This window comes from Chinchilla lanigera, unplaced genomic scaffold, assembly GCF_000276665.1.
Source record: "Chinchilla lanigera isolate Chin_1 unplaced genomic scaffold, ChiLan1.0 scaffold00028, whole genome shotgun sequence".
NCBI lineage: Eukaryota > Metazoa > Chordata > Mammalia > Rodentia > Chinchillidae > Chinchilla > Chinchilla lanigera.
The window spans coordinates 16,501,435-16,527,054 of record NW_004955429.1 but is presented as its reverse complement, the minus strand read 5'-3'; the positions used below and the strand labels follow the sequence as shown (position 1 = coordinate 16,527,054).

The 25,620-nt window shown below is 63.5% G+C and overlaps 1 protein-coding gene across 2 annotated transcripts in view; it reads left to right on the top strand.

Moving 5' to 3' along the window:
- The first annotated feature begins 4,076 nt into the window (after window positions 1-4,076).
- Plxna1 (plexin A1) overlaps window positions 4,077-25,620 on the top strand; it is a 40,158-nt gene continuing 18,614 nt past the window's right edge. The window contains exons 1-14 of one of the 2 annotated variants that reach the window (XM_013515479.1): window positions 4,077-5,547; window positions 7,077-7,259; window positions 15,758-15,898; window positions 16,582-16,682; window positions 16,870-16,993; window positions 17,091-17,244; window positions 17,746-17,845; window positions 18,768-18,882; window positions 21,681-21,881; window positions 23,259-23,355; window positions 23,428-23,621; window positions 23,726-23,877; window positions 23,965-24,085; window positions 24,404-24,540. In XM_013515479.1, coding sequence (XP_013370933.1) covers window positions 4,216-5,547; window positions 7,077-7,259; window positions 15,758-15,898; window positions 16,582-16,682; window positions 16,870-16,993; window positions 17,091-17,244; window positions 17,746-17,845; window positions 18,768-18,882; window positions 21,681-21,881; window positions 23,259-23,355; window positions 23,428-23,621; window positions 23,726-23,877; window positions 23,965-24,085; window positions 24,404-24,540 — 3,152 coding nt within the window. In that variant the 5' untranslated portion in view covers window positions 4,077-4,215. The remainder of the gene's footprint in view (window positions 5,548-7,076; window positions 7,260-15,757; window positions 15,899-16,581; window positions 16,683-16,869; window positions 16,994-17,090; window positions 17,245-17,745; window positions 17,846-18,767; window positions 18,883-21,680; window positions 21,882-23,258; window positions 23,356-23,427; window positions 23,622-23,725; window positions 23,878-23,964; window positions 24,086-24,403; window positions 24,541-25,620) is intronic. The other variant, XM_013515480.1, reaches the window with a different exon arrangement.

Below are 25,620 nucleotides of genomic sequence, written 5' to 3'. Positions count from 1 at the left end.
CCTCGCCGGGCCTCCTGGGGTCGTCCGCCTCCCCGCGAGGCTTCCGGGGCTTCCCGGCTGGTCCCGGGCCTGGTGCTGTGCGCCGGCGCTGACGGCGCGCGCCGACTGGGTCTGCCCCAGGAACGGATGTGCGGACCTCGGAGAGGCCCCTCCATCGCCGGAGATCCTGGGTGCAGCCCTGGAAAGGGAGTGCGCTGGGCTCGGAGGCAGCTGGCTGCCCCTGGTGCCTTTGGTTCGTCTGTGGGGTGCAGGGGCCACGCCCCTTGAAAGAAAAAGAGGGGGGGACGTGGCCGAGCTGTGTCCCCTCAGCTCAGTTCCTGCCTGCCTAAGGTGTTCTTGCTGCCCTACCTCTCTGCCCTGAGCCTGGGTCTCCCTCTGTGTCCTGTGGGCGCAGCTTCTGTTCCCTTGGCCCTCGGGACCACCCCCAGGTCCCCTCCTGTTCTCCTGTTTGGGGTGTGCAGGGAGGACGGTGCCACGCCAGCTCTACCCAGCCCTGCTGGAGTGCCCAGCCGGTGCCCTAGGCAGAGGTGTGAGCTAGGCAGCGGGGAGGGGCCAAGGAGCAGAGGGTCAGCCGCAGGGACATCCTGGGTGGAGGCCTGGCTCTGTGAATCCAGCTAGCCAGTCCTTATGACAGCAGGGTGCACTCTGGGGAGGGAGCGGAGGTGGTCATGGACAAAGCACACAGCTGTTGGCTGGGCTGCTGGGGTCCCAGGTGGCTACCTGGGTGTTTGGACCCCCAGGAAAGTCCCTGTGCTCTGAGCAGCTGGCCAGGGAGAGGGCGGCTTAGAGAAGAGGAGAGTGAGACTCTAGGGCCCCCAGGTACCTGGTCCCAAAGGGCTGGTGGAGAACAGGGCCACTTGGGACCATCTCCTGTGACCTCCAACAGCCAAGGGAGAGCAGCAAGAGAAGCCTCTCCCGCGGGTGCTGATAGGAGCCACTGGGCAGAATGGCAGCATCTTCCCCATCCCCCATGCCTAACCTGCCTGAGTCCCAGGAGGACCCGGAGTGGGAGGCCATGGCCAGCGGGCTCTTTTCTTTGTAGAGGGCTCAGGCCTTTGTTTCTCAGGGTGAGTAGCCATGGTGGCGTCCAGGGCCGGGAGAGGAGCATGCACGCTCCAACAGCCAGACCGTCCTGTCTGTGCAGGAGCGAAGTTGCCCCTCCCCCTCGTGCCTGGCCCCACCTAAGAGTTTGGCCTTACTCCCACCCCTGGCTGCCCCTGTGGGGCACCTCCATACCAGCTTTGCCCTTCTGGTCTGGCTCCAATTCTCAGACCACTGCCCCAGCTGCAGCACCATGCACTGCCCCAGGTACCTCTGACAGGTTCCTACCAAACCCCAGCCCCCTACCCCCACCATCGAGCGCCCAGTGTGCCTGGTCCTTCCAGAACAGGTGGAAGCGCCCCACCAGCCCTGCCCCTGCCCATAGCAGCCAGTGCTTCTCCCTAGAGCCCTGGGTCTGTTGATGCACCCTTCTCCTGCCTGGCAGGCCCAGCACCCAGCCAGACCTTGGAGGAGTGTGTTATTCCTTGGTAGGCCATGGGTCTGGTGGAGGTGAGCCCAGCAGGTTGCCTGGCTGTCCCATGTCCCTGCCTTGCCAGGACTGGCCAGGTGACCTTGGCAGTGCCTGAGCTTGAGTCCTGTACTCTCAGGCAGAGGAAGTGGCCCAGGCATGTTCCCTGGCCTTTGTTCCATAGTGAGCACAGGGGAAAAGCCGTAGCTTGGGATCCCCCTCTCCAGGCCAGCAGCGTGTACCCTGGGCCGGTCCTTTCCTGGCAGCCGCTGCTGGGCAGGCGAGGGAGTGGGCCCAGGGCTGGGCTGGAGTTTGGATGGTGGCTTCTTCAGCCGGGTCCCTCCCGTTTAATATGAAAAGTAGGGCCCATAATTGCATTAAGACGTGTGTAATTATCCCGGAGGAGGGGAGCGCCCAGCCCCTGGTAATTGCAGGCCTGCTTTGAACTGATAAACGCTGAGTGATTCATGTTTTCTTTGGAGTTCACATGTACTCTGCTCGAAGCCAGGCCCGCTGCCTGTGCAGGGAACCTGTTCTCTGGCTCCCTGGTCTGCTGTGGGCTGCCCCCGAGGCAGGTGGCAGAGGGTGGGGACTCTGGTCCTGGCGCCCTGTGGGGGCCCCTGCTGGCCACTGTTTGGGGCGGTGTCTGCCCTGGAAAGGTGGCTGACAGCCTGTGGGGAGGAGCCCTGCAGGGTGGCACAGCCTTGCTTCCCTTGCTCTGGGGCCCTGTCTTAGTTTACTGCTTAGTTTACTTAGGCGCTGCACCGTGCATACTCCCAGGGCACACGCTGGACAGGGTGTGTGGAGAGGAAGGGCTGGGGGGGGACGGTGCTGCCCTGCCCAGGCCCGGTGGTCCCTTTCGTTCACTTGTTCAGAGTGATCCAGGCTTCAGAGGTAATCCAGGCTTCCTGGGTCCTGGGCTGGGCTCTGGGGCACCGAGCAAACCACACAGAGCTGCAGCCGGGGAGAGTGGGGACATAAGGGACAGAACTCACTCGGGAACTGTGTGCTGCAAGTTGAAACAGGTGACAAGGAGCAGGTCCGGGAGATGCCATCTCTGCTGACAGACACCCCAGTGGGTGTGGGTGGTGGCCCCTTGCCAGTGAGGGCAGGCGGCATGGGGCAGCCCCACTCTGGCCAGCTCCTCATCCAACTTGGCAGAGGCTTCTGTCTTCCAGCCTCAGCCTCCCCACCTGTGAGATGGGCTACCAGGCCCTGGGGAGAGTGCTGTCTGGCAGCCACACTTGGGGCACCTGGGCAGGCCCTGCAGGGCACTACTGGCACTGAGAGGGTGGCAGTTCCTCCAGCACTTTGGAGGCAGGCTGTGCCATCCCTCTTTCAGCCCTAAGAGAAGAGCTGTGGTCATTGCCCTGTGACAGGGAGACTGAGGCCTGGAAAGGGCCGTACAGCTGTAGAATGACACCGTTTGGATTTGTCTATGCCTGCTGGGGGAAGGTGAGCTTTTCCGGAGGCTGTGGGAGGCGCAGGTCAGAGGCATAGCCTGAGCGGCTGCATCCTAACATCTCACCCTGCTCAGGTGACGTGTGGAAGGTGCCAAGCACCACGTTGTCCAGGGGCGGGCAGGCAGTTGGGGGGCTGTGATGGGTGGAGCTGTGTGGAGGACAGTCCCACGGAGATGCCCAGGCCCGGTGTGGCTTGGGCAGTGCTGAGTGGTGAGGTCCTGGGCCACGCTGTACAGGGCTGGTCTCACATGGACATGGACACTTAGGGGGTGCTCAGGGGGCAAGAGGGGCCCATAGATCCTGCTGCCGCCCTCCTCTCTGCTGCTGCTCCTCTTGGCCTAGTGTTGGTGTGTGGCTGAGGGCCAGGGTCTAAGTCCATCCCGCAGGGGATGTGGTGTGGGTGGGAGGTGCACACGGTCTTGGCGGGTACAGTGAGCGTGCCCAGGGTGGGGCCCAGCCTGCTCCCAGCCATGCGCCGAGAACTGCCCACATGGCTGTGGGCCCGTGGGGTTCTCATGGGGCCCTTGCGAGTGTGTCGGGGAGCACTCTGTGTTAGAGTGCTCAGTGGGGATCGGCACAGGATGTCAGCCACAGCCCCTGCCGGGCACCGCAGGGACCTGGGGTGTAGCCGGGGTCGGGATTGCCAGGACCAGGGCCACCTCAGCCCTGTGTGTCCCGTGCGCACAGCTTGGGCCTGTCCTGCCCCTTGCCCAGGCCAGCCCCAGGTCGCAGCCCCAAGAGCCAGGGTGGGGTCACCACGGCTTAGTCCCACTGATGGTGTGGAGTGGTGTGGAGGTGGCACTGAGTGGCAGTGCCCATCTCTGTGTCCTCCATGGGTGACAGGAGTCTCGTGTCACCCAATAGCTTCAGCCGGCGTATCTCCTGGCCGAAGGCCTTGGGGGTCTTATTTTCTAGGCCACGGGTAGGCTCCCCATCATGGAGTGCTGTTCCCCAAATTAGAGTTCAGCTGGCTCCACGTCGAGACCCCAGACCCTTGTCTCCTGCTCTAGCACTCCGCTTGCATCTCAGCAGAGGCAGGGCGCAGGCGTGTCCCATTGCCAGCCAGGCGTCTGTGCTGCTTTTGGTGGCTTCAGCTTGGTCTCAGTGACTTCTGGCTCACTGCTCACCACCCGCAGGACAGTGGGCCAGGGTGGCGCCCTCTCTGTCTCCGTTTCCTCGTGGGGGCTCAGGGCCCCTCCCAGGCATAGCGCCGTGCCCACGCAGCGCGGGCATTTGCGGGCGATGGGGTGTGTGTCTGGGTGTGTGGGTTGTATGCACACACGCTCATGTCCTCTCTTGCCTGTTCTCCCCAGGGCTGAGTTTCCCGACCCCGTGATGCCCGGCCCCGCAGGACCTGAGCTCCAAGGCGCCAGGTCCCGGACCGCCATGCCGCTGCCACCTCTGAGCCTGCGCGTATTCGCCATGCTGCTGCTCCTGCTCCTGGGTGGTGCTCAGGCTGCCGTGGGCTCGCCCAGGGCAGGCCGGGGCCTTCAGCCCGCCTTCCGCACCTTTACAGCCAGCGACTGGGGCCTCACCCACTTGGTGGTCCATGAGCAGACTGGCGAGGTGTACGTGGGCGCCGTGAACCGCATCTACAAGCTGTCGGGGAACCTGACACTGCTGCGGGCCCACGTGACGGGCCCTGTGGAGGACAATGAAAAGTGCTACCCACCCCCCAGCGTGCAGTCGTGCCCACATGGCCTGGGCAGCACAGACAATGTCAACAAGCTACTACTCCTGGACTACGCTGCCAACCGCCTGCTGGCCTGCGGCAGCGCCTCCCAGGGCATCTGCCAGTTCCTGCGGCTTGACGACCTCTTCAAGCTGGGCGAGCCGCACCATCGCAAGGAGCACTACCTGTCGAGTGTGCGCGAAGCTGGCAGCATGGCGGGCGTGCTCATCGCTGGGCCGCCAGGCCAGGGCCAGGCCAAGCTCTTCGTGGGCACGCCCATCGATGGCAAATCTGAGTACTTCCCCACGCTCTCCAGCCGCCGGCTCATGGCCAACGAGGAGGATGCGGACATGTTTGGCTTTGTGTACCAGGACGAGTTCGTGTCCTCACAGCTGAAGATCCCGTCAGACACACTGTCCAAGTTTCCAGCCTTCGACATCTACTACGTATACAGCTTCCGCAGTGAGCAGTTTGTCTACTACCTCACCCTGCAGCTGGACACACAGCTGACCTCGCCCGATGCTGCGGGCGAGCACTTCTTCACCTCCAAGATTGTGCGGCTGTGCGTGGACGACCCCAAGTTCTACTCGTACGTGGAGTTCCCCATTGGCTGTGAGCAGGCTGGTGTGGAGTATCGCCTGGTGCAGGATGCCTACCTGAGCCGGCCCGGCCAAACCCTGGCCCGCCAGCTGGGCCTGGCGGAGGATGAGGATGTGTTGTTCACCGTGTTCGCCCAGGGCCAGAAGAACCGCGTGAAGCCGCCCAAGGAGTCGGCGCTGTGCTTGTTCACGCTCAGAGCCATCAAGGAGAAGATCAAGGAGCGCATCCAGTCCTGCTACCGCGGCGAGGGCAAGCTCTCGCTGCCCTGGCTGCTCAACAAGGAGCTGGGCTGTATCAACTCGGTGAGTAGTGTGGGTGGGATGGGTACTTACCACCTGGCAGGGTACGTCCCTCCCCGGCCACCTGCGCTATGGGTCCTCCTGTGTGCTGGGTCTGTTGCTGCCGCCACCCGAGCCCTGTGAGGCTGGAAAGTGGGTCTGCACCCAGAGTGCTAGCCCCAAAGCCTGCTTCTGGACTTGACCGCATCCTGGGCTCACAAGCCCCTGGGCTGTGACATGTGCCTCACACTGTACTCAGAGCCCTGACCATGTGCCAGATCGTGGCCTGCTCCATTTTGTCCCCATTTTGCAGATGAGGTGACTGGGGCTTAGAGAGGTGGGTTGACTTCCCTGAAGTCACACAGCCACCAAAAGGCAGAGCCAGGGACAGACCTACGCTGGGCAGGAAGTGTGTCTCTACCCCATGGTCCTGGCCACCTGTGTACCTGTCTCTTTAGCCTCTACTTCACCCCACAGGGGGAACTAAGGCCACCCCAAGCTGGGTGCTGTGCAGCCACTGGCCTGGCCTCTGATAGCCGCTTTCCCCGGAGCATTATTGGCCAGAGCCTCCCGGACTCAGAGGCTCCAGGACTGGTTAACGTCAGAAGCTGGGCCGTCACCCAGATCTGCCCTGCCCTCGGGCCCTCTGCTCCTGGGACTCCCTCGGCCCGGAGAAGCCTCCTGCCCTGGCTGCGGTTCTCTGAGTCCCAGCCAGGCCAGCCTGGGTGGACGGGAGTGTCCCTCCGCTCTTCTCAGGCTTCAGTGTGTAGGGGCAGCACGCGCTTCTGGGCTTCCGGAGGAGGCATGTAGCAAAGCTGAGGCTTGCAAGGCAGTGCGTCCCGAGACCCTGCTGTGTGCTCCGTATCCCGGGCCTGCGTCTTCCTCCATGGGGGCGCTGGCGGGCGCGCCCCCCGGCACCCCCCCCGCCTGGCCCAGCCTCCCCTGCTCTGTCCGGTTGGAGCCTCTCCCCAAAGCATCTCAGGCCCCCAGAGGGGACTGGCATCTCTTCCCTGTCCTCCTCTCTGGGTGCCCTGCCCTCTCCTCCTCGGCCTCCCAGCTGGGCAGCGCGCACATGTCCGGATCCCACTGCTGCTTGCTACCTGCAGCCCAGTGGGCCCCTCCAGTTACCCCGGATGTCCGCACGCTCCTTTGGTGGCCACTTCTCTGCAGCAAGGGACTGCGCCCTCCGGCATCCCTCTCTGGCGGACCACTCGTGGTGGACACCCGTTCCTCATGGTGGCCCTGGGGACCCTGGGTGCCATGGGGCCACACCTGGTGGACTGAGGGCACTGGTCCTGTTCCCAGGGTAGGGTGTAGGGCCAGGCTGGTGGGGTACAGAGGTGTGACCACTGGGTGTGCTTGCTTGGGCTGGAATCCTCATCAAGCCTGTTCCTCTGTGGGCTGGGATCATGGGAGCTGTGTGTGGGGCTGTGTCCTCTCGTGGCTGGGTGGGTGCTGGCCTCTCGGGACCCTCTGCAGGTCTGTGCCTCCACCCTGCCCCTGGTAGGGAGAAGACGCCCTCGACCCAGTTCTCATCCCACCCTTCCCTGCAGCCCCTGCAGATCGATGATGACTTCTGTGGACAGGACTTCAACCAGCCGCTGGGGGGCACGGTCACCATCGAGGGCACACCCCTATTTGTGGACAAGGACGACGGCCTGACTGCCGTGGCTGCCTACGACTACCGGGGCCGCACTGTGGTGTTCGCCGGCACGCGCAGTGGCCGCATCCGCAAGGTCAGGCCTAGGTGGGGTGGGGCTGGGGTGGATGGGAGGGCAGCTCTGTGGCAGGGCGGACCAAGTCAGGTGGGGGCAGGGTGGGCTGTCGGCCGCCTCCCTGCTGCCCTGCTTCGGGCCTGGGAGATCTGGTGTCTGCTGAGACAGCGCTCTGCCTGCTCCCACCGACCTGCCCTGTGCTGGGGCCAAGGGCGAGGCAAGGACACGCCCCTCAGCCTGCCAGAGCTAGTGTGGAGGGGCTGGGTGACTGGAGGGACCCCTGTGGTGAGGGTGGCACCATGCAGCAGCTCCTCTGGTTTCTGAGTCCCCCCCATCTCAAGTGCCAGACAGGACGGAACTGGGTGCCAATAGGGCAGGGGAGGCTCCTGGAGGCTGCATGGGGAGGGGCGCTGTGTGGGTGGGTGGGCGGGCAGTGGCAGAGTGGGTACAGGGGTTGGAGGAAAAACCCTGAGGCTGGAGGGGGCGGTTGCTCGCGCATCCCCAGGCCTGGTGAGCAGGGGTGTGAAATAACAGCCCCAGGTTCTGTGCTAACGCACGTCCCCACCTGCCCACCTGTCCTGTCCCCGTGGGTGGAGCTGGGCTTGTGGCCCGTGAGGTCCTGGAGCCTGCCCCTGCGCTCGCTGGCTCTGACTGGGGAGCCCCCAGTCTCAGCTGCTTCTCCACGAAGTGAGCCTGAAAGCCTGTGTGGTGGTGTTGGGACAGTGGGGGCTGGGCTGCCGACGCAGGGGCCCTGGGCTGGGCCGTCCTGTATTGTGCTCACTGCACTGGAGGGAGGGGCAGGTGCAGGCCTGCTCAGCCGTGCGCTCCCCTCAGTGTGGCCTCACCTTCCTGGACCTGCTGTGGGTGTATGAGGAGGCCGGTGGCTCCTGGTGAAGGCTGTGCAAGTGTGGCAGTGGCCACAGTGGGGTCTGCCCTCTGCCCCCCGCCCCTGCAGTGAGTGTTGGGCAGCTGCAGGACAGTCCAGTGGAGGAGGTGGCACCCAGAGCCCGTGGGCCTAGTGTTGGGAGTGTGCATGGGTGACCCTGGTGGGCCCTGCTGTCAGAGCCCAGGGTCCTCAGAGGCACAGGACCTACTCCTGGGCACCTGTTCTTCCCACCCCAGGGACGCCAGGCTGGGTGCAGGGGTGAGTGGCGTGGCGTGGCCTGCTGATGTGAGAGCCTTGGAGACAGGGAATTGGCTCCCTGATCTGTTGAGGCTCTGCGGCGGAGTTGGGTTCCCTCGGAGACACAGATATGGAACTTGATCCGTCGTCCACATGCATCGCAGTGATGGTCTTTTCTACCCCAGGTGTGCATGCAGCTGAGCTGTGTGACTTCCAGCCAGCTGCCCAGCCTTTCTGAGCCTGACTTCCCACTTCTGCCCCAGAGTGGACACACCCTCATGGGGGGCCTTGTAGCAGTCCCACCGTCTGTTTGACACATCAGGAAACTGAGGCATAGAGCAGTTGTAGCCTGCGCCCAGGGTTGGTTCTCCCCGTTTCTGTGGGTCCTTGGAGAAGGGAGCCTGGGTCTGCCCCTCTCTCCGCCTATTGCTGCCCTGGGCAGCTGGCCTTGGGGTCCTCCCACAGCCCAGGATGTGCTAGGGCCCTGCCAGCCCTGGGACTGGCCTGTGCTCTGTTTGGCTGCTGTGGTAGCATTGAGGACGGGGCAGCTCTGTGCCCTAGTTCCTGGATTGCCCTTGGGCCCCATGTCCACCATGGGCGTACATGTTGCTCAGTGTGGGTTGGGTCCCCCTCTGCCCGCCTGGCCCCTGTCACCTTCCGCAGGGCCCAGCACTGCACCTCTGACCTCTGCAAGAGATACCTGTCCCTGATGGCACAGGCCCTCCTGGGCCTAGCCTTGGGGCAGCAGCACTCCTGCCCCTCTCGTGAGTGGGGGAGGATATGGCTGTGAGCTGGGCGAGCAGTGCTGCCAGCCGCCGTGCTGGGCCTTGGGGAGGGCTAGCCCTTGGGTTCACAGTGAGGCTCCTCTTGCCCCCATGGCTGTCTGAGTACCATGGGTCCCCACCTGTCCTTTCCCTGTGCCGCAGGCTGGAGCTGGGCGCTGGGGACTCCAGCCCACCTTTCGACCCAGGGCAAGTCTGTGGTGGTGCTGGCCGCTCCCTGCTTTCCCAGGCCTGTTTCTTTCCTGGCTCTAAAAGCGTCTGGGGAGCTCTGGGGATTTGGTTGGCTGGCCCTGGGCCAGGCCCTGCCGAATGTGTTGTTGTGTAAAATTGTAGCCGATTAATTTAAGACCTGCCAACTTCAGCTGCTCAGGGCCGGCTGGGGGTGCTCTGCCTCCCCACCTTCCCGAGAGCCCTCCCACTTGGGGCTGTGCGCCCTCTGCTTTTGGTGCAGCCCTCCTAGCACTGGGGGGCTGTGGCCCTGTCTGTGATCCCCATGGCTTCCCAGGAGCCCAGACTCCAGCAGAGCCTCCAATCTGGGCAGCCCTGCTGGGATTCTAAGGGGCCAGCCTGTGCCCTGTTGGGGGCAGAGGCAAAGGCAGGGAAAGTGCTGCCTGAGGACAGGGTGGGGGCACCTCAGGAAGTACCCACACCGTCCCAGGCTGGTTTGCAGGGGCAAGGGCCTGGGCGCCACTCCAGGGCCAGCCTGGCCTTCTGGTGGTCACGTTAGGCGAATGTTGGCCTCTCTGCCCTGGCCTCGGTTTTCTAGGGGACTGTGTTCTGTTTGAGAGCTCCAGTTGTTCAGCGCAGGCATTGAGTCTGCTGTGAGAACGCGACAGGGCCGACTCTGACATGTCTTCGGCCACCAGCTTGTGGCCAGGGACCTGTGTCACAGCGCTGTGCCGCCCCGGAAAGGGTGGGCCCTGAGGGTAGCTCCCACCTGACATAGCCAAGTCCTACCCTCCTAGGCCTCAGTTTCCCACCTGGAGTTGGGGAGGCTTGGGGCAGGTTCCCTGGTGTGTGCCACCCAGCATGCCCTCTCCTTGTGTGGATCGAAGCCCAAGGCGATGGCCGTAGAGCTCCGCTCCTGGTGTGGCCTGGCTGGGCTGCAGCCTTGCACACACAGCCTCGGACACAGCTGGCTCCCCAGCCAAGCCAGGGTCTTGCTAGCATCCCTAAGGCACCAGGGAGCAGCTGGGTCTCTGGAGGGTGCAGCGGGCTCTGAGGGCTCCCTCTGCCCGGCGCTTGTGGCTCCCCGCTGAGTGCCTGTTGTGTGCTGCTCTGGGCCTGCGCTGCTCGCACCAGCTGTCCCACCTGCGGCTTGGAAGCCCTGGGTCTCTGGAAGCTTCCCTATGCCTTGGTGGCTCTGTGTACTCCCAGCCCTGCCGCAGTCTGCCTGTGACACAAGCATGCACTGCCAACCAGGGAGGGTGTCACTCAAGGACACCTATGGTCCCAGCGTCCCGCCCAGGCCCCGCCCATCTTGCTGACCTCCTCTTGGAACCTCTGGGCTGAGTCACGCGCAGCGTGTTTTCTTTGTCCTCCTTCACTCAGCCTTGCCGGAGGTTCCCCTTCCTGAGTGTGTCCCCCGTGGTCCACCCTGTCTGTGTGTTCTGGTTCTGTGCAGGTCTGCGAGCAGCACAGCTCTGTGTCCCTGGCATTTTGTGCTTGGGTTCTGGCCAGCATGGGGACGAACTCTGGCTGGCTTCTACCCAGGAGCTCAGTGTCCTGGTCCTCTTTTCCTCTGATCTCCAGGCTCATCTTTTTCTTGCTGTTGCGAGGACTAGGTGGGGGACTTGTACCTATTCATGCTCTGTCCTGCTGGTGGTCATCAGAGGGGTATAAAGAGGCCATGCTGCCTGCTTCCTGTGTGTGGCAGCTGCCCCTACCCGCCCAGCACAGTGGTCCCAGGACCTGTGGAGGAGTCTCTGTGCATGGTGCACACTCTGGTTCTCCTTGGTATGGTCCACCGCTAGGGGCTGATTCAGGACATGGAAGACCGTGCACTCACCCGTGAGTGCACCTGGTGCTGTCCTGGCTGCTCATCGCAAAGCCAGTGGCCTGTGCCACTGTGGGCCTTGCTTCTTCCCCGTTGCTGGCAGGGTCTCTACCACGCATGTGAGGAGGGCCCTGCAGCGGGCACTCAGTACCTTGGTGAGAAGACACACCCAGCCCAGGCCCACAGCAGCCTCCTGTCTGTCCTGACCGTGCCCAGTGGGGGCGGCCTTCTCAGCACCCCACCATGGGCGGCTCCCACCCATGGACAGACAGGGCCTCTGTGTGGTTTGCTGGGAGGGTGTTCTAGGGAAGGGACAGCAGGGCCAAAGCTTGGCGGTACCTGGTGTGTGCTGAGCACAGAGCTGAGTGGTGGGGAGGCCTCAGCTGCTGGGGTCGCTGTCCTGGCCTACCCAGCTGGTCCACAGGGAGCCCTGTGGTGTATACCGTGGTGGCGCAGGAAGTGTCTGCGGGATGTGGGGCAGCTGTGAGGGCCCTGAGAAAATGCTGGGGTCCATGGGCCCCGGCTGTGTGTGGAGCAGAGCACTCTTCAGGGTGTGAGCAGCGGAGTTGTGGAAGGTGGGCAGGGGGGAAGCCAGGGACAGTCGCTTGTGGGTCTGGGTCAGAGACCCTGGGCCAGGCAGACCCTGCCTCCTCTGCAGTGCACCTGTGGGATCTGGTACTGATCCTAGGTTGGGTGGTCAGTGGTGTGATTGAAGCCCTGCGGTGATTGGGGCTGTCCTGCGGTCTGACCGGCACCCGTAGCAGGTTTTGGATTTGGGGGCCGTCTCCAGGCGGGCTGTAGGATGCCCTGCCCCCTTGAACCTGTGAGCTCCTGCATTCTCATGCAGTCCGAAGAGAGATGGATGTCAGCAGATGAGGAGCCCAAGGGTCAGGGAGGCCCTGCTATAGAGAGGTCACAGCTGGGGTAGGCTGGAGCCAGCTGGACACAGCCCTGCTGTCCCCCACCTGCTGAGGCCCTGACCCCGGTTCCCCGCTGTCCCCCATGTGGTAGAGATTGGGGGTGGGAAGGACAAGATTCCTGGGGACCCCCCCCACCAGGTGTATCTGGCCCAATTACAACCATCAGCCCTCCTGCAAATCATGTTTTAATTACCCAATTACTGCCAGGAGGAAATCACTAATTGCTTTTCCAGTATCAAATTCCTCCTGGCCTTTGAGAATGGAGGGGACCCAGGAAGGGGGCTGGAGCGTGTTTCCAGCTGGGGGTGGGGAAATGCCTGGTGAAGGGTCAGGAGAGGTCATCCAAGGACAGGAGAGTAGGCTCTGCACCCGAGGGCTTCTGGAGGGCGAGGGTGGCAGGGACCCCAACCCTCACACAGCCCCTCTCAGGAGAACTCCGGCCAGGGACAGGCTTGGTGACCACGTCTGCAGAAGGCCGTGACACCCTCACTGACTTCTACCTGTCCCTGTCCCATTTTGTTCTTCCCAGTCCTGGGGGCCAGGAACAAGCTCAGCAGGTGCCCCCTTCGCAGGCAGGGAGGTGAGGGTGGAGTTGCTGACACACAGTGGGCAGAGCAGGGCAAGCCTTCCCTCCCCGGGTCAGAGCCGCGCAGGGCAGCCCCCTGCCTCCGGGCAGCTAGGGCGCGTGCCGGCCTTGGCACGCAGCCTGGATGGCTCAGACATCCTCCTCGGCCCCCGCCTGCCCTCAGCCCGGAGAATAGGCCCTTTGTTGGCTTGGGGTTGGATGGACAGCTGACCTGACCGGGCCATCAGCTGCCCGCCGCCTGCAGCAGTCGGGCACAGCTTTGGTGTGATGGGTCCGGGCAGCCGGCTGGGCAGCCCAGGGCTCAGCCCCCACCAAGCTGCCTCCCGGGACTGTGGTGGGGCCTCAGGGAAAGGATCAGGGGTGCCGGCAGGGACGCCCTGACAGGGCTGGCACCACCTGTTGCCACCAGGGAAAGGATCTGAGACTCCCTGGCAGGTCCTGTTGGAGCCTCTGTTTTCTTCCTGTTTGAAGTCCAGGTCGGGGAGGGCAGAGCCTCTCCTTCTTGGTCTTCAGAGGCTACTGGGACCTGACCTAGCCCCCTTGTCAGGAGAATCCAGGGACAGAGGGCCTTGAGTCTGTGGAGGCCCAAGCAGAGGCTGGTGAGGTGACCTGCGTTCCCTGAGCTGGGGTGGGTGGGTGCTAGGGCCTGGTGCAGCCTGGGGCCGTTCCAGGGGAGTCCAGTGACCCCTGAAGCCCTGTGGGGCAAATGTGGGAGAGGTAGCACACCGGAGGCCTCCTGGGATTTGTGGGTAGGTGGACGGGGGCTGGGGAAGGCCCTGGTGGTCTTTGGGCAGAGGTTTGCAGAGCAAGGAGACCACGGCAGGAGGTTGGGGTTCTGGGGATGCTCTGGCCCAGCTGCCTCCGGGTAGGTGGCCTGGGTGGACAGCTGTGGGCTGAGGCTGAGGACATAGGCATGTGGGCCCTGCTGTTGTGCCAGTTGCCCTGGCCCAGTGTCTGCCCCGCTGCCTATGCCCCTGCCCTCTTGGGGTGCTGTCTCGGCCAGGTGCCAGCTCCCTCCTGCTCTGGTATAGACTTTGTTTCCCCAGGCAAAGCTCGGGATCCAGGGCTCTGGACCCCCTGGCAGGTCCTATGCGAACCTCCGTCCGCCTTCTCTTTAAGGGGCAGGGAAGCTGGCGGGGCCACAGGACCTGCCAGCCTGAAAGCATGTCTCAGGAGTTGTCATTCCATGCCTCATGCCCATTACTTGTATGTGCCCAGGCTCTGTCATACCCAGGCCTGTGCCCCCGCTCTGGCTGGTGGCTGCTTTTCCCAGTCCCCATTTCTGGGACCTGCCTGTGCGTGAAGGGGTTGGGTGGCCTCTTGCTGGGCAGGTGGATGGACAGCTGGACTCGCGTGCCCCCAGCTGCAGCTGTCAGCACCACCTGTCCCAGGCGGCTGAGTCGGCATGCTGCTGCCGCGTGAGGGGGGCAGGGCCTCTACTGTGGAGCTGGCACAGCAGGCTGGGCAGGCCGGGCCAACTCCCCAGAATCACCTGGCTACCTGCCAGGGGTCCCAGTCAGATGCCATGAGAGCGCCCCCTGCAGGCCGGGTGGGGCTCAGTCAGGGTTGCACACAGGCAGCCCAACCTTCCAGGTGTCTGTGTTTGTCAGAGGGTGGGATGAGGGGTGACCTGAGCCGCCTTCCAGGGTCCTGTGTAGGCTGTGAGCACAGGTGAGGGCCAGGGCTTGGGACAGGTCTAGCGTTGCACTTGGGGGTCTTTGGATTGGAGGCTGTGGGTCTGGGGTTTGAGTCCCCCTGCCCAGACCTCGCCTGAGCTTTGTCCTCTTTCCTGGCCTCCCTGGCAGCTGTCTTGGGCTGGCCTTCCTGGGCCTCCAGTGTGTTTGTACCAGAAAGGGGATGGATATCTGTCCTTCAGGGAAAGTGAAGCAAGGAGCTTCAGCGCACACTGGGACGCGTCCCAGCTGGGTGTGGACCCAGGCTGTGCGGGTGCCTGCCGAGACTGGCTCTTGGCCTGTGTCTCACTAGGGCCTAACTGGTGTGAACTGATCCAGCTCCGCAAGCAGAACCTGTGCTTGGACGCCAGCCGGGCAGGCAGCCTCTGGCCTTTGTGGTCAGTGATTTCTGCCTGGGCTGCGCCCCTTCTCTGGCCGCACACTTGGCAGGCCTGGGCAGGCGTGGGTGGGCGAGCTGGGTGCAGGGAGGGCCACATCCGCCGTGCTCAGAGGGGTGCCGGGCTGCTGGGGCCCCACAGCGTCCCTCTGCCATCCCCTTGCCCTGCATGCGCCCTTTTTCCATAGGCCTGGGCCAAAGTTTGGGCAACTGTGAGCCCCGACCCTGAAAGTGTCCCAGCAGGGCCTGCCCGGGGCGCCTCCTCCCCTGCTCAGCTCTTCCGGGTCTGGTTCGACTTAAGCCCAAGCCGGCTTGGTGGGGAGGCAGCTGAGCGGATGTGGGGGGTGGCCAGCAGCGCTCAGGAATGCAGCCCTCCCCCTCTCCCATAGCCAGCAGCCGCTTTGGCCCGGGGACACAGCGCCCCACCCTGGTTGGCCGCCCTCAGCTGGCCCTGCCCTGTTACTGTGGAGGCACAAAGAGGGGGTCCTGTGCTGCCAGGCCTGGCCCCCTCAAGGTGGAGGTGGAGAGGCGAGAAGCCCTAGGGGTTGAGGCCAGAGGCCAGGGTGCCCAGACAAGCCGGTCGTGCCGTGGGCGGGTGCACCCCACGAGTCCCAGCTCCAGAAAACCCCCTGGGTCTCTCTGTTAATTAAATACATTTGTTTGGTAAAAGCAACTAAAAATACTTGCAGCGTCTCGGAGAAGAGCTGGCTAATTAACGCCCGGTTTGTTTGGGATCTGGAATACATTTCCATGCCGATGAGACACCTCCCCTCCACGGGTACCTTCTGGCTGGAGGTGTCTCTCACCCCTGGGACACCAGGCCCAACCTTGGCCTCTCTACCCCGGAGGCTCCTGGCTTCTCCTTGTTCCCTGCAGTTTGGGGAAGTAGAGGGCGGCCCCTGCCAAAGGTGAAGATGACCTTGTTGTTGCAGGGTCTTAGGGAGTGCAGGGAGGAGGGGACGGACTGGAACCCCCTGCCTGGGAGTGAGGTGGGGTAGAAAGGTGTGAGCGTAGCCCTGCTCAGGGCCGTTCTCTGCCGCAGATCCTGGTGGACCTTGCCAGCCCTGGTGGCCGCATGGCCCTGCCGTATGAAAGTGTGGTAGCCCAAGAGGGCAGCCCCATCCTGCGTGACCTGGTCCTCAGCCCCAACCGCCAGTACCTCTATGCCATGACGGAGAAGCAGGTGGGTGCTGGAGTGTGTGGTAGGCATGTGTGCTGGGGGGTGGAGTCTCCTGGCTGGGGCGGGATGCCGCCCTCCTGCGTGCTGCGAAACCGCAGAGGCAGCTACTGCCGAAGAGCAGTCCTGGAGCCCCTCTGTGTGTGGGGTGCATGGGCTGCATCCGGAGCCCCTGGGCCTGGAGCTGGGACTCTTGAGGCCATGGCCTGACCCAGCCCTGGCCTTCCTGGCCTGGGATGGGCCTGACCCTGTTCCTCCGTGGCGTGGAGCCTCATCTTGCCTTCTGCACAAGCTCACAACTCTGGCAGGTGGAGGGCAAAGCAGGACTGGGCTGTCCTTGCTCTCCTCCTCTGTACCCCCAAGCATGGTGGGCTCCGGTGCCCTTGGGCAGTCTGCAGAGCCTCGTGGGGCCTACCCACCCCTGTCCTTTACTCCTAAGCCCCTCGGTCCTCAGGAAGCCCAGGGCCAGGACAGAGTCTGCAGGGGGGGAGATGACACCTGTCCTAAACCATAGGTCTTCTGCTAGGTGTCACCTAGGTGGACACTGGCTCCCAGCTGCTGCTAGTCCACATGATCTCCAGGGCTGTGGCAGAGCCACTAGGACTGGCACCAGGGGAGGCCTGAGCCAGGGCTTCCCCTGTGTGGGAGTCCAGGGTAGGGCCGCAGGGGCTGACACTTTGGCCCCCCAGGTGACGCGGGTGCCGGTGGAGAGCTGCGTGCAGTATACGTCATGCGAGCTGTGCCTCGGGTCCCGGGACCCCCATTGTGGCTGGTGTGTCCTGCATAGCATGTGAGTCTGGCGGCAGTGAGTGGGTACCCTGGGTGGAGTCTTAGCACCTTTTGGGGCCTCAGACAGCCTGAGCTCCCCTGGGCTCTTCTGTGTCCCCTGGCCCTGCTAACTTGGGGTGGGAATGTCACCTCTGAGGGCTGGGAGTGCAGTAGGCCCCCTGCCCAGCCTGAGTGCCTCTGGACTGCAGCTGTTCGAGGCAGGATGCATGTGAGCGGGCGGACGAGCCCCAGCGCTTTGCCTCCGACCTGCTGCAGTGCGTACAGCTGACCGTACAGCCGCACAACGTGTCGGTCACCATGTCCCAAGTGCCGGTGAGTGTGGCCATCTGGAGGGTGCCGGTGGGTAGAGCGGGTGGCAGGGCAAGTTGGCCACAAGCGCCTGCTCACCTGCCTCTGCCTGCCGTCCCAGCTCGTGCTGCAGGCCTGGAACGTGCCTGACCTCTCTGCTGGCGTCAACTGCTCCTTTGAGGATTTCACGGAGTCTGAGGGCGTCCTGGAGGATGGCCGCATCCACTGCCGCTCGCCCTCCTCGTGGGAGGTGGCGCCCATCACGCGGGGCCAGGGTGAGTGCCCTCCTCTGCCCCTTGTGCCCGAGAGGCTGGCAGTGGGTGTCAGGGTCCTCAAGGTCCCTTCCGAGGGCTGGTTCATGACGACTGTGTCGCTTGCGTCAGGGTTCTCCCCAGCTGCTCCTCTTGGGGTAGAGGAAATGCAGGCGCAGGGCCAGACAGTCACAGGGGATGGCAGGCAGGGTCCATAGCCCAGAGGGTGGTAAGGGCAAAGGCCTTCGACTTCTCCGGGACCCACAGAGCTGGGGGGCAGCTGTGTGGTCAGAGGCTGGGGGTGGGTTGTGGGGAGGCATTCTGCCCCGCTGTGGCACCTGGAGGGGTGTGGCACCGGGCCCTCTACTGTGACCCATAGCAAGCCCTCTGCAGACTTCCCACCTGGGCCCGGCAGGCAGAGGCTGTGCCATTCCTGCTCCTTTGCTGCCCAGCCCAGTAAGAGGGTGGGCTGTCCCCTGTGTGTGGTCCTGGCGACTCTGCTGATGTACCTGTGCTGCTCTGCAGGGGACCAGCGGGTGGTGAAGTTGTACCTGAAGTCCAAGGAGACCGGGAAGAAGTTTGCATCTGTGGACTTTGTCTTCTACAATTGCAGCGTCCACCAGTCGTGAGTGTCCCTGCCTGCCGTGGGCCCCTGCGCTTTCCCGGCTCTGGGTCCTGGTCACCTCTGCCCTGACCTGCTGGTGTTGGGAGGGAGATGAGGCCATGTGAGGGCAGTCAGCCAGGTGGTGGGGCAGCAGGGCAGGGCTGTGAGGGGGAGGCTGAGGTGCATGGGTTCTTTGTGAGCTGGGGGCCATGGACCAAGATGGGAGCCCTCAGCTCTATCCCTGTGGTACAGCAGGGGCGTTGTGGTGGTGAGGAGGCCCCTAACGGGCAGCAGAGCTTGGCCTTAGAAAGCAGAGTTGCACGGTATTTCAGTTGTGCTTTTGTTTGTTGACTTACCTCAGATGGACCTGTAGCTCTTCATGGAGCCCTGCTGTGTGGCAGGCAGTGTTTCCGTTCTGGGGGGCACATTATCTTGTCCTGGGGTGGGGGAGTGTCTGGGACAGGGACTGTATGGTCAGGCCTTCGGGAACTCAGTGTCTCTGGAGAAGCAGGATGGCCGGCCGGAGGGAAGACAAGGGGAGACACGGGGAGGAGGCAGAGGCTGCCGGCCTGGTGTGTGGCTGCACCGGCAGCGCCTGTGATGGCCAGCTTGTCATGGGCCCAGACATGTAAGATTAAAGGGACAGCAGCTTGCCTGGGAGGGGCCTGGGCCTGGTCCCTGTGCCTGAGCCGATATGGACCCAGCCCTGCCAAGTGCAGTGGGAGCTGCCTGCGGCCTACATTTAGGTCTAGTTGGTGAAAGCGGGGTTCCGGTGGTCATGGCAGCTCTGGAGAGGAAGGCCGCGCAGGGTGGGGGATCCCACAGCAGGCAGAGGGGGCTGCGCCCTCAGGTCGGGGGACCTTTCAGCCCAGAGCAGCCTCGGCCCCAGGGGAGGAGCCAGGCCCTACTCGTCCCCAGCCTCATCAGCCCGCCTTGCCCACAGCTGCCTGTCCTGTGTCAACGGCTCCTTCCCCTGCCACTGGTGCAAGTACCGCCACGTGTGCACGCACAACGCTGCCGACTGCGCCTTTCTGGAGGGCCGTGTCAACGTGTCCGAGGTAAGGCCAGTGCCCTGCCCCACCTACATGTCACCAGGGCTCTGGCCAAGAGCACCTAGGGGTAGCTGGGCTGTGGGAGTTCGGCCACATGCCACGTGGGTGTGACCAGGCTCGGGCTGTGGGGCTTGGCTACAAGGTCTGTGAGGCTGGGGATGCCCTGAGGCCAGTCCGGTGAGTTTGGGTGATGGGGAGGACCCTGGGCTGCAGAGACATTTGCTGGCCTTGCCCTGGTGTCCCAGGAGCCTGGGGCGTGCAGGGCCAGGCAGAATGCAAGGCCTGGTGCCTCCCTCTTCTGAGTTCGCACCTCCCCGTGGCCTCCCTGTCACCCCACTGTCACCCTCTGCACTCAGCTTTTCTGTCCCTGGTGCGACAATGTCATCAGCAGACAGGATGGCAGTGGGGAGGGGCAGGCAGCTCCGGGGGTGCTGGGCAGCTGGGCCAAGGCATCCAGGACAGGCGGGAACCATGAGCCAGGTCCCAGGGCCCTTGTAGGCTGGCGAGAGGGTGCAGAGGTCCCTGCAGCTGTGGCTGCCTGGAGCAGCAGTGGTCATGGCTATGGTGGGTGGCCCTGGAGGCCGAGGCAGCTTAGTGCTCTGTGGTGTGTTCATCTCTGACCCCGCCCTCTGTCAAGCTGTCAGCTCCAGTGCAGCCTCATCCTGGGAGGGCTGTCGGCATGTTGGCCAGGGCAGGTAGCACAGGAAATGTAGACCTCTCCTGAGTTTGTCCACGCAGCGCTGGGGTCCAGTGAGGGTCGTCTGGGGAGGTGAATTCCTCCCACAGTGCAGCAATGTCGAGCTGTATCCCGGTGTGAACGGGGATGTTCCCTAGGAATACAGCGAACAAAACCTTTTGGAAGGACTGGCATGCATGATGACAATCACCAGGTTCCCCTTCGTCCTGTCTGGTTCCGGGGATCCCATGGACACCAGCCTCATGCAGGAGCTCCTTGATTTCCCAGCCCAGGACCCCTTTCTCCAGCCTGGAGTCTGGCTTACCTTCCACCCTGCTGTAATCCGAAAGAACCTCTGAGGACCCACCGTAATCCGAAGGAACCTCTGAGGACTCCCTTTCTGGCTGCTCCTTGAGGAAGGATGTTAAGGCTGAGGGTGTCCAGGAAGTGGTCCTGTGTGGTGGGGCAGGAGGGTCCCTCATGGGCCTACCAAAGCAGAGCTCTCACCCAGCCTAGTGCCCCTGAGAGGTTGAGGATTTTCTTTAGTGATGCTTTTTCCAGGCCTTTCTGTGCAAGTGGGCAGTGTGGCTGGAGTTTCTTGGGACAGGAGCTTGGTGAGGAGGTACTTTCCCCAGGTAGCCTTGTTGCCCTGCTGTGGCCTGTTCTCTTGAGCATGATCCTGTGGTTTCTGTAGACAGGAGGCTGGTGGTCTGCTGAATCCTGGCTCACTCTGTATAAGGAGGCCCAGCTGGGCCACAGGTCTCACCTGGGTCACGAAGGCCGTCAGCCTCTCAGTCTGTTCCCACATGGAATCCAGTGCAGGACCCAGCGCGCTGATCAGGAGGGACTCCAGGGCCCTTGAGGAGGGACTCGGGCCATCATGTGTGCTGCTGATCTTTCTCCCAGCCTTCCCCGGGACCTGTGGCCTTTTCCTGGGTGAACTGTGCTGGGAGACGGTCTCCATCAGGCCTGGCAAGCCGCCAGAGCTGACTCTGAGTTGACACCAGCAGACCCAAGCAGTCACCCTGACTGTCCGTGAGAGCAGGGCCTGTGGAGCAGGGGGCTGGAGAAGGGTTAGCACAGGCCTGAGTCCATGTGCCCAGTGGGTGTGCGGCCTCTCCCGCCTGTGGCTGCTCCTCAGTTCTGCAGTGTGTAATGGGGGGACGCAGCAGCTGGATGTTAAGGAGATGACGGGCAAGCAGGAGCTGGGTGGAGCGGCACTGGGGCCCAGGCCGGGCTGAGGCCCAGAGATCCCCCATGGCTCCTCACTTGGGGTGTTCACTGGTGGCGGGGGGAGTGGCCTAGTGTAACCTTAGCCTGCTCCAGGGGGCTCATACTTGGGACCTTCTAGGAATCTAAAAGCCAGGTATGGTGGCGCACGCCTGTAATGCTAGCACTCAGGCGGCTGAGGCAGGAGGCTCACTGTGAGTTGGAGGCCCGCCAGAACTATGTAGTGAGCTCAAGGCCAGCCTGAACGACATAGTGAGACCCTGTTTCAGAAAACTAAAAAGGAATCTCAGAGACTGAGTCTTGGGGTATAGAGGCATGAGTGCCCCTCTAATGGCCTGAGGAGTGCCGGGTAGATACGGCTTGCTGTGTGCCAGTGCCTCCCTGCATGGGCTTCAGCCTGACTCAGAGCCCGTGGCTGGTGGGCACAGGGTGTTCCTCAGGTCCTGTGGAGCGGGAACAGCTTGCCCAGCAGGGCCCTCCAGGTCTGCTCAGAGTTCAGCCCCTCCCGGGCCCTGGAAATCCCTGTAGGGCAGTGGGACCTGCGCCCACAGTGGGAGCTGTTGGGGCATAGGGACCGCAGTCTGTTTTCAGCATTCCTATTTAAAGCCAGCTCCTGGCCTCCCTCAGCTCGGCTCCTGGGGCGGCCGCCAGCCTAGCTGCAAGGGCACCGGGCCGTTGCATCAGTTATTGTTGCTGAAACACCAGCCTCTAGGGCCCTGGCTGTTTTTCTGCTGGGCTCCTGCTATTTTTGCCTGCTCCCCAGGCCCCAGCGGAGAGCTGGCAGCCCCAGGACCCCACTCCGGCTTCTCTGCCCCAAGGGCCTGCGCAGCTGTAGGCCAGATGGGGTCCTGCGGTGTGGGGGCTGCCTCGGTGCTCACCCCAAGCCTGTCCCCGACAGGACTGCCCCCAGATCCTGCCCTCCACCCAGATCTACGTGCCAGTGGGCGTGGTGAAGCCCATCGCCCTGGCTGCCCGGAACCTGCCGCAGCCGCAGTCGGGCCAGCGTGGGTACGAGTGCCTTTTCCACATCCCAGGCAGCCCTGCCCGCGTCACTGCCCTGCGCTTCAACAGCTCCAGCCTGCAGTGCCAGAACTCCTCGGTGAGCGGTGGGCGGGGACCAGTCGGACGGGCTGACCCCCCTGCCACCCATGCGTGTCCCTCAGGTGTGCCCGGGCCCTGCAGGTCAGTGGGCACCAGGGCCCCCAACTGTGCTCTTGCCCTGTGGTCAAATGTGGACACTGCTGGTGCCCATCTGCAGCCAAGAAGCCACTTCCAGCTTCCCTCTCACATGGTGACGCCCTGAAAGCACTCCCGAGTGTGGTGCTGGGGGTCTTGCCAGAAACTCCCTCTGGTGGGTTGCTGCGGGGTACATGTCAGAGGCCCAGGCTCAGGTCCCACCTTCTCCTCTGGCCCACTGATGCTGGCTGGCCTGTTTTCCCATCTGTTCAGGAGGGCTGCGGGGAGAGGAGCCCTGGATTGGAATGGGCTCAGACCCTGGGTGTGCATCAGGCATAGCTGATGGCAGGGCTCCGGTTGCCCGCAGCACGGGGTCCCAGAGAGGGGCCATGCTGGGGTCAGAGGCCCAGGAGGCCTCTGCTCAACGGCTCCCCTTCCCTCGCGCGCCTGCCCCCGACCTGTGCCCGCCATGACTGTTGCCCTGTCCTCACTCTTCACTCTGTCTCTGCCTCTCCGCATCCTGTCTCCCTTCCCCCTTTCCCAGCCCTGCATCCCTCTTGCCTCCACATTTCAGGGAAGAGGGAGTATCAGGAGTTTGATAGGAAACCAATGAAATTCCTGCAAAGTAACAGTGAATTGCCATTGCACCCCTTGGAGACACAGGCCTCCTGCTTCCACCCTGAGCACGGGACTGGGTTGAAGTCATTGGCAGCAGGAAGTGGGGCACAAGCTTGAGTACTAGACCCAGCCCCCGAGGAGGGGCAGTTACCCCGAGAGCAGCCTGGGGAGGGGCTGGGACAGAGCCAAGTGTGACAAGGCCCAGGGACACACAGGGCGGGTCTGGCTGAGTCGCAGAGGGAGATGGGGGTTCCGACTCCCAGCAGGGCTGAGGGCACCCCACGGTTGGAGTTGCTCTCCTGAGAGGCCAGGAGTGGGGCAGACTGTGGGAAGCAGGGCATCTACTCTGCCAGGACAGCACATGTGGCTGCCGGAGACAGGCTTCCTGGAGAGTGTGGGCCACAGAAGCAGTAGGGAGACCCTGTGTGCTGGGGTGGGCAGGGCTGCTGGGGTGCTTGTGGACGTGAACCCTGTCATCCAAACTCTGGGCAGGCTGGTGACAGCCGTGGGTATCAGACCCCAGGCTGGCCATGCCTATTCTGGGTTCCAGGCTCCACCAGGCCTGCCCCACAGCCAGTTGTGCAGGTCGAGAGAGGCATGCAGACCCTGACCTTCCATGGTGGCTGGAAGGGGGTGGCCAGCCACCCTCCCTAGGCCTGACCACGGTGCCTACCACTTACAGTACTCCTATGAGGGCAATGACATCAGTGACCTGCCTGTGAACCTGTCGGTCGTGTGGAACGGCAACTTTGTCATTGACAACCCCCAGAACATCCAGGGTAAGCGTCGGGGGCTGGCCTGGGTCCGGATTGGTGGTCACGGGGTCCCACTGACCAAGCGTCTTGCCACAGCCCACCTCTACAAGTGCCCTGCGCAGCGGGAGAGCTGTGGCCTCTGCCTCAAAGCCGACCCACGCTTTGAGTGTGGCTGGTGTGTAGCCGAGCGCCGCTGCTCCCTGCGCCACCATTGCCCGTACGATGCACCTGCCGCCTGGATGCATGCCCGCCATGGCAGCAGCCGCTGCACAGACCCCAAGATCCTCAAGGTAGGCCCAGCCTGCGTCTTCCCGCCACCCACCTGCCCACTGTGGGGCCTCCCCTAGGCCCGCTGCTGTCCACTGCTGGTGCCCCAGCTTCTGCCTTCCCGCAGCTGTCACCGGAGACGGGCCCCCGACAGGGAGGGACGCGGCTCACCATCACCGGCGAGAACCTGGGCCTGCGGTTCGAGGATGTGCGGCTGGGTGTGCGTGTGGGCAAGGTGCTCTGCAGCCCTGTCGAGAGCGAGTACATCAGCGCCGAGCAGTGAGTGTGGCCCAGGAGGGGTGGCCAGGCCAGGCCTTCTCCGGGTTGGGTTCCCTGCAGCAGCTGAGGCCTGACTGATGCCCACAGGATCGTCTGCGAGATCGGGGACGCCAGCTCTGTGCGGGCTCATGATGCCCTGGTGGAGGTGTGTGTGCGCGACTGCTCGCCCCACTACCGGGCCCTGTCGCCCAAGCGCTTCACCTTCGTGGTAAGTCCCTCCCCTGCGCCCTCTGCTCCTTGCCGGTGGGAAGTGACTGTGGGTGCTCTAAGGTCTTGCTGGGTGCAGCCCACTGGCTCACCCCTCCTTGTCCTGGTTGGCCACAGTTCACCCCCATTCCCCAGCCTGTGTGCTGTCCCCTCCCTCCCAGCCTGCCCACCTGGGCTGGGTCTGAGCCCCGGGCGTACAGAGTGGGGCGGACCTCTGGGTCCTGCAGAGTCCACTCCATCTAGGCAAAGCTGGCAGTGTGAGCAGTGTCCCTGCATGGCCCAAGAGGGATGTCCCTCAAACACCTCCCTCTTCCTGCAGACACCAACCTTCTACCGCGTGAGTCCCTCCCGTGGGCCTCTGTCCGGGGGCACCTGGATTGGCATCGAGGGGAGCCACCTGAACGCGGGCAGTGATGTGGCTGTGTCCATCGGTGGCCGGCCCTGCTCCTTCTCCTGGTACGGGGTGCAGGTGGGATTGGGGGTCAGAGCCTGCTTGGCCTCTCCTGCTGGTTGGGGGCCAGGACTGAACTCCTGGTTCACATGTCTGTGTGCCCCCTCCCGTTGCCTGGGAAACGGGGTATGAAGAGCCTGGCTGGGGTGATCACTATGGAAACCCAGAGGCGGAGAAGGTTACCATGGAGACTGGGGCTACCTCCACAGTGGGAAAGGGAGGAGAACAGCCGGCTGGGGGTGGGGCCTGGGCTGTCAGGGGCAGGCACAGCCCAGCTGCCTCCTCCTCGGTCCTGCCTGGAGGGGGACTCCTTGGGAACAAAATAAGAAGTACTCAAAAGAAATTTTTTTTTAAGAGAGAAAACAGACATCTTAACAAAAGCCTTGAGGCTTGAAGTGGATAATTTTAGATTAGGGATGATAATTGAACGGCCCTTTAAATATTTTCCTGTGGTAATTACCCGTTATCAGACTAATCATCGGTGTTTGCAGCCGAACGGGGCCTGGCGGCTGTGGGGCCTCCTGGCTGTGGCAAAGGAGCCAAGGGGACAGGGTGCAGGTGCATGTAGTGCCCGGCTCGTGCCCGGTGGAGGTCACCCTGCGACTGCCCAGCCCGGGTCACTTCCTTGTGGCCCAGGGTCGTGGGGATAAAGCCCCGTGTTCAAGGTCGGGACGGAGGAGGGCCCCCAGTCCCCAGGATAGGGCAGGAGGAAAAGGTTGGGGCTTGGGCTCACTGGCCTCCCGGGAGAGGACAGGGCTGTCTGCAGGGTCAGGTGGCTTCAAGGGGGCAGGTGGGCAGCCTGGAGCCGGGAGAAGGCCAAGATCCGGTGGCGGTGGAGCCGTGGTTGGGGTCACCTGAAGAGGGCCGCGGCAGGGCCACCTTGTACCTCTGTGGCAGAGGCCAAGGGAGCCAGCGTGAAGGCCATGTCCCACGTGCCAGGCAGGGTGGATGGGGACGGAGGGGCTGGCCTCAGGGCCAAGGGCAGCACCAGACACCCCGGCCCATGTGGTAGAAGTAGTGGCCACAGCACTACTGGGGCAGCTGGCCCCTTCCCCGTGGTCGTGCGGTTCACTCCTGGGGAGCTG